The sequence below is a fragment of the Alosa alosa genome, chromosome 10 (assembly GCF_017589495.1).
Source record: "Alosa alosa isolate M-15738 ecotype Scorff River chromosome 10, AALO_Geno_1.1, whole genome shotgun sequence".
Lineage (NCBI taxonomy): Eukaryota > Metazoa > Chordata > Actinopteri > Clupeiformes > Clupeidae > Alosa > Alosa alosa.
Window position 1 is genome coordinate 11516649 of NC_063198.1, and position 14351 is coordinate 11530999.

The 14351-nt window shown below is 43.3% G+C and overlaps 2 protein-coding genes across 3 annotated transcripts; one reads left to right on the forward strand and one right to left on the reverse strand.

The window, feature by feature from the left end:
• Positions 1-39: 39 nt before the first annotated feature.
• snai1a (snail family zinc finger 1a) lies at positions 40-3454 on the reverse strand. Its single transcript, XM_048254844.1, has 3 exons — positions 3095-3454; positions 2089-2634; positions 40-789 (listed from the first exon to the last, which is right to left on the reverse strand). The coding sequence occupies exons 1-3, from the start codon at positions 3168-3170 to the stop codon at positions 605-607; spliced, it is 807 nt and encodes a 268-aa protein (XP_048110801.1). The 5' UTR covers positions 3171-3454; the 3' UTR covers positions 40-604.
• A 4794-nt stretch (positions 3455-8248) lies between these two features.
• Positions 8249-13742, forward strand: tp53inp2 (tumor protein p53 inducible nuclear protein 2). 2 transcript variants are annotated; one of them, XM_048253831.1, is made up of 4 exons: positions 8249-8339; positions 11534-11818; positions 12194-12323; positions 13036-13742. In XM_048253831.1, exons 2-4 carry the CDS (start codon positions 11701-11703, stop codon positions 13295-13297), a joined length of 510 nt encoding a protein of 169 aa, XP_048109788.1. In that variant the 5' UTR covers positions 8249-8339; positions 11534-11700; the 3' UTR covers positions 13298-13742. The 2 variants fall into 2 exon arrangements, with proteins under 2 accessions (XP_048109788.1, XP_048109787.1); XM_048253830.1 differs by lacking the exon at positions 8249-8339 and adding an exon at positions 8762-9010.
• Positions 13743-14351: the final 609 nt, after the last annotated feature.

The window sequence follows — 14351 nt, forward strand, 5'->3', positions numbered from 1 at the left end:
CCCCCCAGCCTTGCCCCCCCCCCCAAACCCACCCCCACCTGACGGCAGCTGTCCCTGGTCGGTGGTTGTCTCCGTCAGCCGGCACCGAAGGCCGCTCTGGAATAACAATTAGTCAGAGAAGCACCATTTCTCCACCAGGGCACCGCTCCCTAGTCTGCCGCTCCAGGGAGCCTTTTGATGGACGGGACAGAGAGCGAGACGGTGGGAGGGAGGGAAGGAGAGAGCGAACGAGCGAGGGAGGGAGGGAGTCACAGCCGAATGGTGAACAGCTGCTGGTCAGTCGCGCTCTCGAAGGCACACATTTCTTGGCTTTGCATTTTCAGCAACAGAGAAACCCACTGTCCAAAAAAACCCAGTCTCTCCAGTACCGAGAGAGAAATGTTCCACTGTGGGTAAAATTACTGCACTTAAAGGTGCAGACCGGCGCTTTCGTTCCGCTGTGGGTAAAATGCCTGCACTAAAGGTGCAGACCGGCGCTTTCGTTTTTCTTTGGTAATGTGTTTGTGGGGGAGTTAAGTGGGTGGGGGAGGGGGCAAAGGTGACCACCTTCCCCTCCCCGACCCAACCCCCTTTTCTCCTGGTGTTCTTCCAGAATGCATTGCGGTCAGATCGTAGGCACGCTGCAGCCAGCGGAGCTGTGCTTCTGCAGCAGGGACATGCGGCTGAAGGTGCGCGAACAGGTGCTGCACTGGTACTTCTTCACGTCAGCGTGTGTCTGCAGGTGGGCCCGCAGGTTGGAGCGGTCAGCAAACGCACGGTTACAGTGCGGGCAGGAGAAGGGGCGCTCGCCTTTGTGGAAAAATAGAGAGAGAGAAAAAGAGAGATTATAAACTAGCCTACAATGACCAACTATCAACACATACCACAAACAAATCAATCAATAAATGCCCTACATTTTCACCCCACGTGGCATTATCTGGACTTATAAGATTCCTTTGGCTAGATCGATGATACATTTTGATGTAAATGTGTTGGATTATTTATCTAAGAAACCATGAGACAAACAAACAGACTTCCTATGAGGTTAACAATGTCTCTGAAATATCTTAACTCTTTGATGCAAATACTGTGCAACAAGGCTGTGCCTTCCCAACCGTCCCAACATCTGTATGCAAACACGTCAAGCAGAGTGCAGATCAGGGGGTTAGGGCTGCTGCAATCGCAAACAGCTTTGCAATCAATGTGGGGCTGTCAATGAAGTGCATACACAGTACAAAGTACCAGCATCCACCACTTCCATCCAGCAAGCACACAGTTCTCTATTTACAGGGCAGCTGATAACTAACCTTGACTCAATCAGGCCACTAATTTAATTAAAATGCAGGGAAAACAAGTGACTTGTGAGTGTAAACGATAAGACGTGGGAGTCCCCTTGATCTCCTTGTTCTCATGAAGTTGCACCATTCTCCTTGAGGGTTGCCGATTGGATTAGCCCCATAGATGCATTGTTCCAGAGTGCTACTGACACAATGCTAGATCAATGAGCAATGGCCTAAAGACCCATTACATGTGATTGCTGTCTGCCTAACCACAGTGGGGGTGAAGCTAATCAACTAGCAGAGCTTCCCAGACTTCAATTCACTCCACACTGCTAATACTGGGAACAAGGCCTATGAATGGGTTCAGCACTTTATCATGGGAAAGAGAATGATCTGAAGGAGAGGTACTAGCACTAAAAGCTATTACATAAAAGTACTAGCTGGGTTTTAAACTATAACGCTAGCGTTCGGTTCAGGATAAGAAACGGATCAGTTCTGGAGACTTTGAATGTCTTCACAACTTTCAAAACAACAATCCAAGTTAAGCTATCACGATCATCTCTGTTATGCTATATCTCCACTCATCTGCTGTGTCACCAAACCTGCTTTCTGTTTCAACATTGTGTGGGAATGGTCTGTCTTTATCACACATAACCTGCCGAACTAAAACACCAGCATTTGGCAGTGATTCAGTGCATGTCAGACAAGTCTGGAGATGTTTGTTACTCTGTGAAGAGCTGACAGCAGATCCCATGAGCGGAGCTGTGTCCCTGTATGTATGTGTGTGTGTCTGTGTGTGTTTGTGTGTGTGTATGTGTGTTTTCCTCACCTGTGTGAGTGCGGATGTGGCCCCTCAGCAGCCACGGTCGGGAGAAGGCCTTGCCACAGGTGGGGCACACGCAGGGCAGCGTGTGTGAGCGGATGTGCATCTTCAGGGCGCCTAGACTTGTGTACTCTTTGGGACAGTGCTTGCAGAAGAAGGCCGGCCTGGCAGCAGCAGTCACCACCGTGGCCTCCCGCTGCTCATCCCTAGCACCTGCCCGGCTCTTGCTGCTGGTGGCCCGGCGCTGGCGCTGGGGGGGCCTGTAGTTCTCTGTGGACTCAGGGCTGGGGGGGTCAGAGGTACGACCCCCCTCATCTTCCTCCCCACTACTACTGCTGGCGCTGCTGCTGCTGCTGTTGGTGCCGCTGAAGCTGGAAGGAGAGCTGAGGTCCAGGGGAGCCGTGGCAGAGGACAGGCTAGCCGGAGACATGGGGAGTTGCAGGGCTGGGAGGAGACTCACGTCCCATAGTAGACCAGCGGTAATGCAGGTCACGGGCAGGCTGCTGTCGCCTGGGGCTAGCTCAGCCAGCGGGTACCTCTCCATAGGGGCGTCTAGGATGGGTAGAGGGAGACGGTTTGCATTCGAGATATTTGTTTAGTCAAACAATCAACTGAACAGAATTTTATATACTCCCTCCTAAATATTTAATCAGCGCATGCTCTTCATGTGCATCGAGTCGTTTTTCGTGCAGAGAGACGTTAAATAATAGGTGGTCTGTCTGGTTTGAAAATTCCTTACATGGAATGATGAACTAGTGCTAGTCGAACAGGCGCCCTTTCCTAAACACTCAACAAGTAGGATATAACCAAATTTGAAGACCGTTATACACGACATGTTTTCCAGTTCTCATTTTCCAATGTTATGTTTTTATTTCTGTAATGAATATTAATGTTGGAAAATAATTACGAAACGACACATTAACCAAAGGAGTGGTCTACACATGACCTACATACTAAAATTATCATTGAGAATAAAAAATATATATTAGTAGTCTGTGTTTTTAAAACTTACCATTTTGATCTTCAAGTTCGCTGTAATTAGGTCTCTTGTTGGTAAAATACTTTTTCACGAGAAAAGACCGAGGCATGATGATCTTTCAAAGTTATGTCCCTTCAGTGCACGATAGTCGACGCCTCAGAGTAACTTTGGCAGTAGAGGAATTGAAAACTGAGTCCAAACTCTCCGACTCTGGCTGAAATATTAGATTTCTAAGTGCAAAGTCCTCATGGAATGTGATGCGTATTTACTGATGTCTTCGAACTCTAATTAGTCAGAGCGGCCGCTAGTTCCCAGTCAACATGTTCACAATTAGTCAGTCTACAGGCTACTCATCTAAAACTGTCTGTCAGGAGAGTGGGTGTATGGTGGTTGAGTCCCGCCCTGAGGCACAGCCCTCCACCGCAGCCCAGCAGCGTCATTGGTGGCACATTTCTCAGTGCGCTCAGCGAAAGGTGTAAACTGCAGCAAGAAGGGCGATTAGCGTATTTGACTGATGACTATGCAAATCATTTGCCCGAGCATTATAGCGAATTTCCCATGGACAAGTTAGCTGATCTAAGTTGGTGATGCTAAACACTAATTGCAAAATGTAGGCCTACAGATATGTTAATAGATATACTCAGACACCAGAGCACCTTTGCCACATACTGCATCCTATTCCTACAGATAAAAACAGAAAATGTTCACCAGCTGACAAAAGCAGTTTCCTGACGCCAGTTCGTGAATAGGCTGCTTAATAGGTTAGTCAAGTTACAGTTTGATCACTTAAATACAAAATATGGGAATGGTAGACTGGCAAAAATGTTCCAGCTGGTTCACGCACTAGGCTACATAAAAGAAGACTTTAGTAGGCTAACAATAGTCCCTTCCAGAAACGAACCCCGTATCAATGTCAGACTAAAATATTCCAACTGGATAAACGGCTGACAGGCGACAATGTATCACGGAGGCACAGGGGCAGAGGCAAAGGAAATCTCACATGCATATCTGTCAACAAACCAGCGCACCCTGCAACTCTTTGGCAAATGAAATCACGGTGCGCATTCAGAGTGTTATTATTTGGGAAGAGAAAGTGCACCCCCTTCTGTCAAAAGATGGTTAATGCAGCTCGACAGGGAATGGCCACACCCTCACGACATAACACAAGGTGGCAGCAAAACAGAGGAGGTCTCCAGATGGTTCAATTACAGTAGAGTGTTACAATAACAAATATAACAGATAGAATAAAAGCATTTAGGTTTCTAGGTTAAAATAAGTAGATCATGAATGTACAGAATGCCCCCAAAAAGCACGAAATGAGACATCCACAAGCTGTTCCTATATCAAGCTTGATGTTGAATGCAGTACTGTGCTTTCCTTTATCTCCTCCACTTTACCAATGTCACACATCTGATTGAAATCCCAGTGGCTCTCTAGGCCCTAACACAATGTAACACACAACCAGTGGGATTTATTATTTGTTAATGTTCTCAGTAGAAAAAAAAACATCAGTTAAAGGAACCGTATGTAAGAATGTACTTCAATTAATCATAAAATGGCCCTGATATGTCACTAGACATTAAGAAATCATGTTCATTTAAAATACTTATATCACTGACAACAGTAGTCCAGCCAGGATATTGTCATTTAAAAAGTGAAGTTGCAGCCCTCAACTGATGTTGATGTTGTCATGTTGTGTTTTGGCCTGATGCACCACCCTCCACCTATCTACTAATCACGAAGTCATTAGTGTTTCGGCATCCGGGTTGCCAGCTCTGCCAGTCAGAGTGGATACACCGCTCTACAGTAATTTGAAAGTGATTGTAGTACCAGTTTTGACCACAATCTTATATATGGTTCCTTTTAGTTTCTCAATTTTGCCAGTGTTTGTAGTGTGTGTGTGTGTGTGTGTGTGTGTGTGTGTGTGTGTGTGTGTGTTTGTGTGTGTGTGTGTGGGTGTGTGTGTGTGTGTGTGTGTGTGTGTGTGTGTGTGTGTGTGTGTGTGTGCATGCGTGCATGCATGTGTGCATGTGTGTGTGTGTGGGTGTGTGTGTGTGTGTGTGTGTGTGTGTGTGTGTGTGTGTGTGTGTGTGTGTGTGTGTGTGTGTGTGGGCTTTCCTGGCACCTGCTCTCCACACTGCCAAGGACAGAAGTGGTTCATCTGTCTATGCCCTTGTAAGGGATCTGTTATGGAGAGACTAAATGTTTTGGTATGCAGGATAGTGTGTATGAATTGTACCTGTTTTCGGAACTGCAGTTGCCACTGCTGATCATGTAGCACTTCTTGTAGTGCCAAAAGGATGATTAACCAGCCAGTCTCTTTTATTAGCAAGCGAGTGTGACGGAATTTTACATGGTGAATTATCAAGAGAGAAGAAATCAATGAATCTGTGATTTAATTTTTGATTTAGAAAATATGAATTTGCATAGCATTAAATATGTGTATGAGTTATTGTCCCTTTCGGTAAGTGAAACACCACCCCCATGTTGAATGCATTTCTGGTATTTAATCAGTCAAAGAGGGCACATGTAATTCCTCTGAGGTGAAATATTTTGGCCTTGTAAAAGCAGGTGTGAATCCAAATTTGCGGTTAAATGCGTCTATAGGAGAAACTTTCAGACAACAGAATTGCTATTCAGAGCACCAGTTTTACTTCTTTGTACTATATCAAAACCAACCTTAACTTTCGTAGGTCTTTCTAATGTCTTACTTTCACTCGCACATCATCCACTTAAACTTTCCCATTTGCTAGATTTGACCAATCTTCCATAGCGCAAGTAGTTTGAGTAGAACTACTGCCCTCCATTATCTCCCTGCCAGTGTTGTAGTACTCGAGTCCAGGACTCGGACTCATGTCCGAGTCATGAGCTAAATTTAGAGACTCGGACTTGGACTTGAGCACTGAATGACTCAAACTTGGACTCGGACTCGTACATTCAGACCATGCAGACTCGGAAATTGAGACGAGGACTCAACTTTTTGTCATGTCATTAGGCTATAATTGTAATGTGTCATTAGAATATTATTTGGTATAGGATTTTAATATCTACATTACTAAATTAATATCTAAAAACTGCTTCATGTCTTACATCACACATCATGCCATGTTCCTACAATAACGGACGTTAACTTTAATGGTGCCAAATGCCTGGAGACATGAATGCCCCGAAGGTTGTCAGTTTTTCATTTAATAGTGACTCGACTCGGACTTGACTCAGATGAGTACTGGACTCGACTCGGACTTGACTTGGAATTTTTTTTAATGACTTGGACTTGAATCGGACTTGAACACTGGAGACTCGAACCTGGACTCAGACTCGAGGCATAGTGACTTGACTACAACACTGCTCCCTGCTTGTTGAGATTGTATCATGTATTCTATAATTTCATGATCGCTACACGTTTGATTCCTTTTAATGTTGTCATCAATTACAGTTTTTTACAACTGTTTACACACATTTTAAAAACTCTGTGTCTATTTTTCAAAACTCTACACACAAAACCCACAATTGCTCACACAAAATGATAAAATGCCTCAAATCTCCAGCAAAATGATACACAACATTCAAAATGTCATAAACACATCTCTAAACATTCACCTCACATTATAAACACTTTTGTCATAATATGACATTTTGGATTCATCATGTACACACTGTTGCTCAAAACCTAAAGCTCTTCTGTCTTTCATGGGCTTCTACAGTATATTTCCATACAAGAGTGAAAGTCATCTCAGAGATGTCCCAAATATTTGCTGTTGTGAATATGGTATTTCCCAGCCAACAAGAAAAATGAAGCAAAATACAATGACCAGATGTACATGGAGTTGTGTGTGTGTGTGTGTTGGGGGGGGGGGGCAGTTGGACAAGTATATTCATAGGCCTATATTCATAGTTTTACGTAAAGTCGACTTTTTGTAGAACATTACGCAAAAGTCCAATAATTTTCATTTCAAATTTCAAGGTATCTGCATTGGTTCTGAACATTTGAACCATAAATCCTCCAGGAACAGATTGAAAGGGTCTGTACCATATATACAGTCTATGGTCTATACAGAGAATAGAAAGTAGAATTTTTGCCGAAGGTAGAAAAGTGTGTGTGGTGTTTTGAAAAATGTGTTTTATGAATTTTTTGTTTTGAGAAAAGGGTGGAAGGTTTGAAAATATGGGTTTTAGAAATTATGAAAAACTTAAAGTAGGATGACTTTACTTCAAACTGCTTATTATATGTTAATGTAATATTTATTGATGTCATTATAGGTCACTATGAACATAAGTGTCTACTAAGAACTACAAACATAAACATATGTTTTTTATTTACAAAAACGTGTCTACTACCTCTGTGAATCATTCTCAACATTCCAACCAACTGTCAAAGGCTGTTATGACAGAATTATGGAAGATTGTGATCACACAAGCCTTAACCCCTGTTGAAATATATGGCTAAGGTCGGGGATTAGTTGCCTCCACACCAGTGACCCTGTCTTTTAGAACTAGACTTCATGCTGAGCAGGTATGCGGCATATGTTTTATCTGAAGTCTTTCATATGGGACAAACTGCATGTTTATTACTTGTGCCAGTCTTCCATTGGCACTTGCCTTGAAGAGAAATAAAAAGGGACTAAACCACCACATAAAACCATCAAGATCACTGTCCTGTCTAAGGAAATTTGAGCTTTGAGAAGGGTAGGCTATTGTACACTGCAGAGTCATGCCAATTGAGCACAGTTGAAATTGAGAGAGAAAAGAAGAGAGAGAGAGAGAGAGAGAGAGAGAGAGAGAGAGAGAGAGAGCAGGTTGGATGTTGGATAGTGTGATTTCCTGTTTGGTTTGACTGAAATAGGAGGGAGCAGCTTGCCTTGCCCTGAGAATGTGGCGACATTCAAACTGAACCCCGCCTCATATCCCATCATCCCATTAAGTCGACCACCCCTATTCTGAATTTTCATAACACTTTGCTTGGCCAGAAAATAGTTTGTGAAATAGTCTAGACATTCCTGCTCCTATTGAGCAATATCTATTAACTTCCTTTACAATATTTAAATAAATAACCAACTATACAAAAATGCATCATGTCTTAATGCAGATTTCACATGCGATATTATGAGCATTAGGCCAATGCAATTTCGAGATGAGGACTTTGGAATAGTGCCTTTAACTGTACGTCATAGGAATACGCAACAATGGCGCGTCATCCTTACACTGAATATATTTGTTTGCATTGTTTGCATGCGGCAGCATTCAACATTATTGTCGCCTATCCTGTTGCCGGAGAAGGGTAAGTAGGCCTCAGTTTACCTTGATTAGGCCTACATTTAGGTTGAGCAAACATCATCATAACTTGCGGAGTGAGTTATGGCAAAATATGTTACAATGTAACGGTTATACGGGCTCCTTGATGGCAATATAGCCTACAGAGACCCTGCCCACTAAAACCAGAGACCTATCACTGTCCAATAACAATTCCTCATTGGATTTTTAAACCGGGTTGTTCCACCCATCTCATTATAGTATAAGTTTCCCCTCAAGTAACCGTTCTTGAGTCAGCCCTTAGCACCCAAGCCCATGTAACCGAAGCTGTTAGAAGAACAAAAAGCCGATTGTGGATCAGGGATTAGGTCTGGGTTGGAAGTGTTGCCCCTTTTTCTTACGGAGGCTGCCTTCTTTGGGTGTGTGTAAAGCGCCGATTGGCCAGTGTGCGCTGCTGCGTGGACAGAGGCTGTCCTAAGACTGTTGTTACCACGATCAGCTGTTTTGTTATTGTGTACTTGCCCGTCTGACATGGGGCGATTCTCTTGACAGAAGAACACTTGCCTTTCACCAAGAGGGAAAAAGAATAAGCTAGACTACCTCATTCGACGCAACCGTTATGGTCTAATCTACCTTATATTCAATTGCGTTTTAGTGCAGTTTGGATATCAATTTGACCGAAGGAAAAATCCAAAGCAGGTAAGAATGAACAGATCTGACACAATTTGCATTTTTTTACGGATGAAGCTTTCTGCACAGTAAAATAAAGCACTGGCTCATTCCGTGGTTCACAGTAGGCTATCTGAAGCAGTTTGAAATAGACTAAAGCAATCCAGCCTTCGACAGCAACGTTCTCTTGATGTTTTGCATGAAGCTATTTATAGACTAACTCATCTGTGCAGTATAGGCTATAGATCCATTTTTAACAATGAGACATTTGCTTGGATGTAAACAGCCAAATACATAGCAGTCGTTGTTTCGATGCTTTTAGTAAACGTTTTAATTATCACTTTACATTCACTTAATGTTTCCTATTCATTTAAATGGATAATATCGGCTTTTTAATTGCCTTAACCCAATCCTCTCAAAATGTTATTAAGAAACAGTAGCTTCCTCCTCTTCCCTGCAAGATGTTTTGCCGCTGTACTTCACATATTTGGAATGGTACCAACTAAAATGTCCAAGTCGATTAACAGACAAGGTCCATTTCAGAATCTGAAGATCCCTCCCACTTGCGACTGTGGATTAGCCTAGTAGCTTACTGGTGGTATCCCATTGTATTTGGACTCTGCATAGACTATCCTGTTTCTAAGAACTAAAAACAACTCTAAATGATCTACCTATAGAAATAAGCAAAATAATAAATCATGTAAGATATTCCTTTCTCAGAGTTTTTGGACTAGAGTGGAAAGATCCACCCAGCACCCATGACTCCAAACTATCTTTAACAGCAGGGGAACAAGAAATGCAGTGTGTGTCCTCATGACAATTTTTTTAACTAGTCCAGTTTGTTACCTACCCAAAAAAGGATCTGACATAGCTGCTTCAGATTTGGCAAACCCACCTACACACGCCAAGCAAAACAAACAAGACCCGGAAAAGAATTTTGCTGAAAATGGGATCCCTGGAAGAAGAAAAAAAAGCCAACCTAGCCAGAACTGTTTTTTTTTTTTTTTTGTTTTGTTTTGTTCTTACCAATTTGAGACTAGTAATCAGGAAGATTGGTAACCCTGTAACTGTGCACTGGTCCTGGCGTTGCCTAACACGGCCCATCCCCCCCAGCAGGGGCGTAAAGCAGATGGGCCCAGACAATGCAGCTCAGTTGGGGGTCAGCCATGCCCACTGATAACGCTGTGTTGCTGTGCACCCAGTGGGCCACACAAGGCAATGACAGCACGCGTCTGCTAGCTTTAATTAATCTGGGAGAAACAAAATGCTGTGTTTGTGTCTCTGTGTGTCTCCACTCCAGGACACCATAGGGAGTGCTCACATGGGAGGGATGTGTGCAGGGGTGTGACTCACAGCCTTGACCTGCTGTGGAGACCCTGCGCTAAAATTCAGAGATCCTGTAGCCTATTTCCCAGCCTTGGCTTACAATTGGTGATCCTGCACTAAAATTCAGAGATCCTGTAGCCTATTTCCCAGAAGCCTTGTGAGCTTTGAGTCATATGACCTACTGCTTAGGACACATGTGATAATGGTGTCTGTGTGGCACATTTTTAGAGGAATACTTCATATGATTCTTAAGACTATTTTTAGGGTAGTGAGTAGGCCTACTTACTAGGATTCAGTTAATCAAACTCAAGTTATCAGCTATATCACAGAGAATGACCTCAATACACATGATTAAATATAGCACAGTAATCCAGAACATCATATCAAATCATATTAAGTTAAGTTCAGTCATGCAGAGAGCTCAGTTTTAATGACATTTCCATAGACTAATTGGTCTTAAAACAACCATACATAGTCAAATAAACATATCTGGAAAATGAGTGCCTAAACCAATCAGAGCATACTATAAATGAGTGACAAGTACTCAAAGACAAGGGGCCCAAGTTCAGTGGCGATATAGGTAGCGGGAAGCTATGTCAAAGGGTGGACTCTGAAATGGGCAAAACCTCTCCGGTGAAGTGAAATTGAATAAACCAATCTCATGCAACCAGTGTTAAATTCTGATCTACAGTATCTATCTGTTATTAATTAACTTCAGCTTGAATGCCCACTCTGTGCGCCGGACTTCGCTCTGGCCACAGTGCGCAGGTACTGTCGGCAAAATACGCTGTCAAACTCGCACCCAAGATGTGTCATGGTACAATGAGCCAGCAACTTGTTTAGATGTTAATTATGACTATGGATTTGTTTTACAAGGTTTTCTGAATGTTTTCTTCTCTAAGTGTGAAACAGCAAATCCTTTCTTCATAATAAAAAATAGTTACAAGTATTTGGCCTCAATAGCTGACTGTGGAAGTAAACACAAGTGTGGAATAGTCTGTGGTGTGTGGGGTGGTGGTAGCGTAGTGGTTAAGGAGCTATGCAGTAGCCAGAAAAGTTGTGGGTTCAATTCTCGGCTTCTATCGCTTTACTCTTAAGGAAAGCACTTAACCCCGAGTTGCTCCGGGAACGATGGCCCTTGTAATATAATTGATATATGTAAGTTGCTTTGGATAAAAAAAAGCATATTTAAATGTATACATTTTCCTTTGTCTCTGTTCTACACAGGCCTTTGGTGCACGTTGCTTTGATCAACTCCACACTTACCACACAAAACCCCTTCCTGCCTCAACTACTTCCCTCAAGGAGACGAAGGGGCCAAGTGTACAACCAGCCAACAAGCTAACAAACCAACAAGTGGACCAGATCAGAGTCAGAAACTCAGACTCCTAGCCATGTTCCAGCGTCTTACAAGCCTCTTCTTTGGGAGTGCAGAGGACTCTTCCCCTGCAGTTCCGGTGCCCAGACCTCATGAGGAGGATGAGGAGGAATGGCAGCTCGTCAACATCACTGGTGGGCAGCTCTGTGGGCAGGGAATGGGGCAATCAACAGAAGTGGTACTGGCTATATTGTTATGAACAATCAAAAGGGATGTGTCCGTTCTCTGAAATGGAAAAGGCATCTTGACATTTCGGTGTATGCCTTTGTGTGGAGGAGGAAGAAAGGAGAAATGGCTGGGATAAAAGGGGTTGTCTGTTTCCTATTCTGTTTCTGGCAAATGTCCTGTTGGCCTATTTGCTGTCCATTCATTTACAGGCTAGCCACAAATTGTCCTGCTTGATCATGCTCCATGTTGACTTTAGAGAGAGTGTTGTCTGTAGTAGTCTGCTTTTTTTTATCCATTCCATGGAATTGTGTGATAAGTATGTTCTCTGGTCCCTTCTGCAGAAGCAGACATTCCCAGTGGGTCCAGTTCTCTGGCAGATGTGGCAATGAACCAGCCCAGCCTACCAGTGTGTCTTCCCCAGCCTAGCCAGGCCTCTGAGGAGAGTGTTGTTAGCCTCATGAACAACACTAGGTAGGTTCAAAGTGAACAAATGTGGGACACCTGTTTTATAGTGAAGCCGTCTGTGCTTTAACACTCTCTTCCTGTGCTGTCTTGCTGTCTTGTTGCAGAATGGTCAGTTCTACCTTATATTTTCAAAATAACTTTCCAATACATCAAATGTCTCGATTGTTAGGTATTGGAACTCACATCAATTTCATGTGACTGTTGTGGCCCATGAACACACAAAGATATGTTTATCAGATGAAATTACCTTTTAAAGTTATGCAGTGAGGTTCTGAATGTATGTTTCACTTATCGATAATCACATATATCAGGGGTCTCCGACCTTTTTTTCTCCGAGAGCTACTTTGACAAAATGGACATGGCCGAGAGCTTTTATGTTAGTAGTATGCCATGTATTCACATAGTTGATCTTCACCCAAAACTGCTGAATAAGATTTGTATGCTTTTTAAAGGTTTCTTTCAACTCATTTACCTTCTCTCTTTGTAGACTATGAATTTGATTTCATAGGAATTTTAACATGCTTCCCAAATGACTGGGTTATCAGATTTATAAACATCTTCTTCAAACCTTTGAGAGCTACTAAGAAACAAGTGGGGAGCTACTGGTAGCTCGCGAGCTACCTGTTGGAGACCCCTGACGTATATTATGATAACTATATTTAGCATCGATGTACATGATGATGTGCTTACACATGTATGTCCACATGACATCCCCCAGCCTGGCAGAAGAAGAGGTGCCTGTTCCACTCAGAGCCACGGCAGGTCGCCTGGTTCGTGGGCTGGCGTCGCAGGCTGGCGCCTTGGCTAAGGTCACACAGATTACCCGCGTGCAGCACGCACAGGCACGGGCACACCGCTGCTACCTGGGCCGCAACTGCATCCAGCGGCAGAACAGTACCCGGCAGAGGCTGCCCCGCCACGCCACACGGCAACACCCAAAGATGCTGCAGCAGCCCGGCCACCGCAACTTCTGCCACTGAGAAGCGAGAAGCACCACACACACATTCACACACAAACACACAGACTTACTCACATACACAGACACACACACTCTAGCTCAGCAAGGAAGCTGTAAGAAAGCGGATACACTTCAGAAGCCCTCACACACACATATTGCGCGCACACACATTTTGTTTAGGAGTTTCACAATGTTGGAAATAAAATCCTGCCTCAAACGTTTTAAGCATTTTGCACAGTTTACTCTTTGTTGTCATTAACCTGTTTTCGATCCAATGTAGGCAACTTGATTGTGTGTTTTTTAAAGAACATGTTTTTGCTTTACTTTAATGTGTCATGTTTACAAAGAATATGAATTGTTTAAAACATTAACTCACAGTACTGTCATACAATGAGAACTGAGAGGAATTGACAAGATGATGCAATTATATTGACAAACCAGGCAATAAATCATGTTGTGCAGGGTCATTCATGTCTGTCTGTGTCTTCATCGGGATTTCAGGCAAACTGCTTAAATTAAAACACTGCTTTTAATAGGGTAGAGAAATCAACCTTCTATGCTAATACTTTTATGTCTTCAGTAGTTTTGTATGGATCTAGACACACAGCAAAACTGTGTGGTAGTGGCTCAGTCAGAATATGAGTCTGATACTCAGTAGAAGTTAGATTATTCGGTGGCATGTGTCATACGGAAGTACATGCCACTGCAAAGTGGCAGGTGGCATGTAAGGTGGCACGGATGGACGTCCCTTTCAAGAGAGTTTCATTATCAGCATCATAGTTGGCCCCACAAGACTTCCTTTTGAACATTCCATATGTTATCTTAATGCAGAGGAAGTAGATTGGGGCCCAAATAGAACGTTCAAGCATTGTTTTTGTTTTTATTGTTGGAAAGGTCCATAGTGGCATGTACGGTAGCACGTATTGGCATGTAAGATGGCACGTAGTGGCATGTAAGATAGCACTTCCGTATGACAAATGCCGACGAATAATCTAACTTCGTCTCAGACCGAACTTCCCGACCCCAAATGTTGTGGACGGGACTATAAATTCGGCTGGCACCCAGGCTAGTTAAAA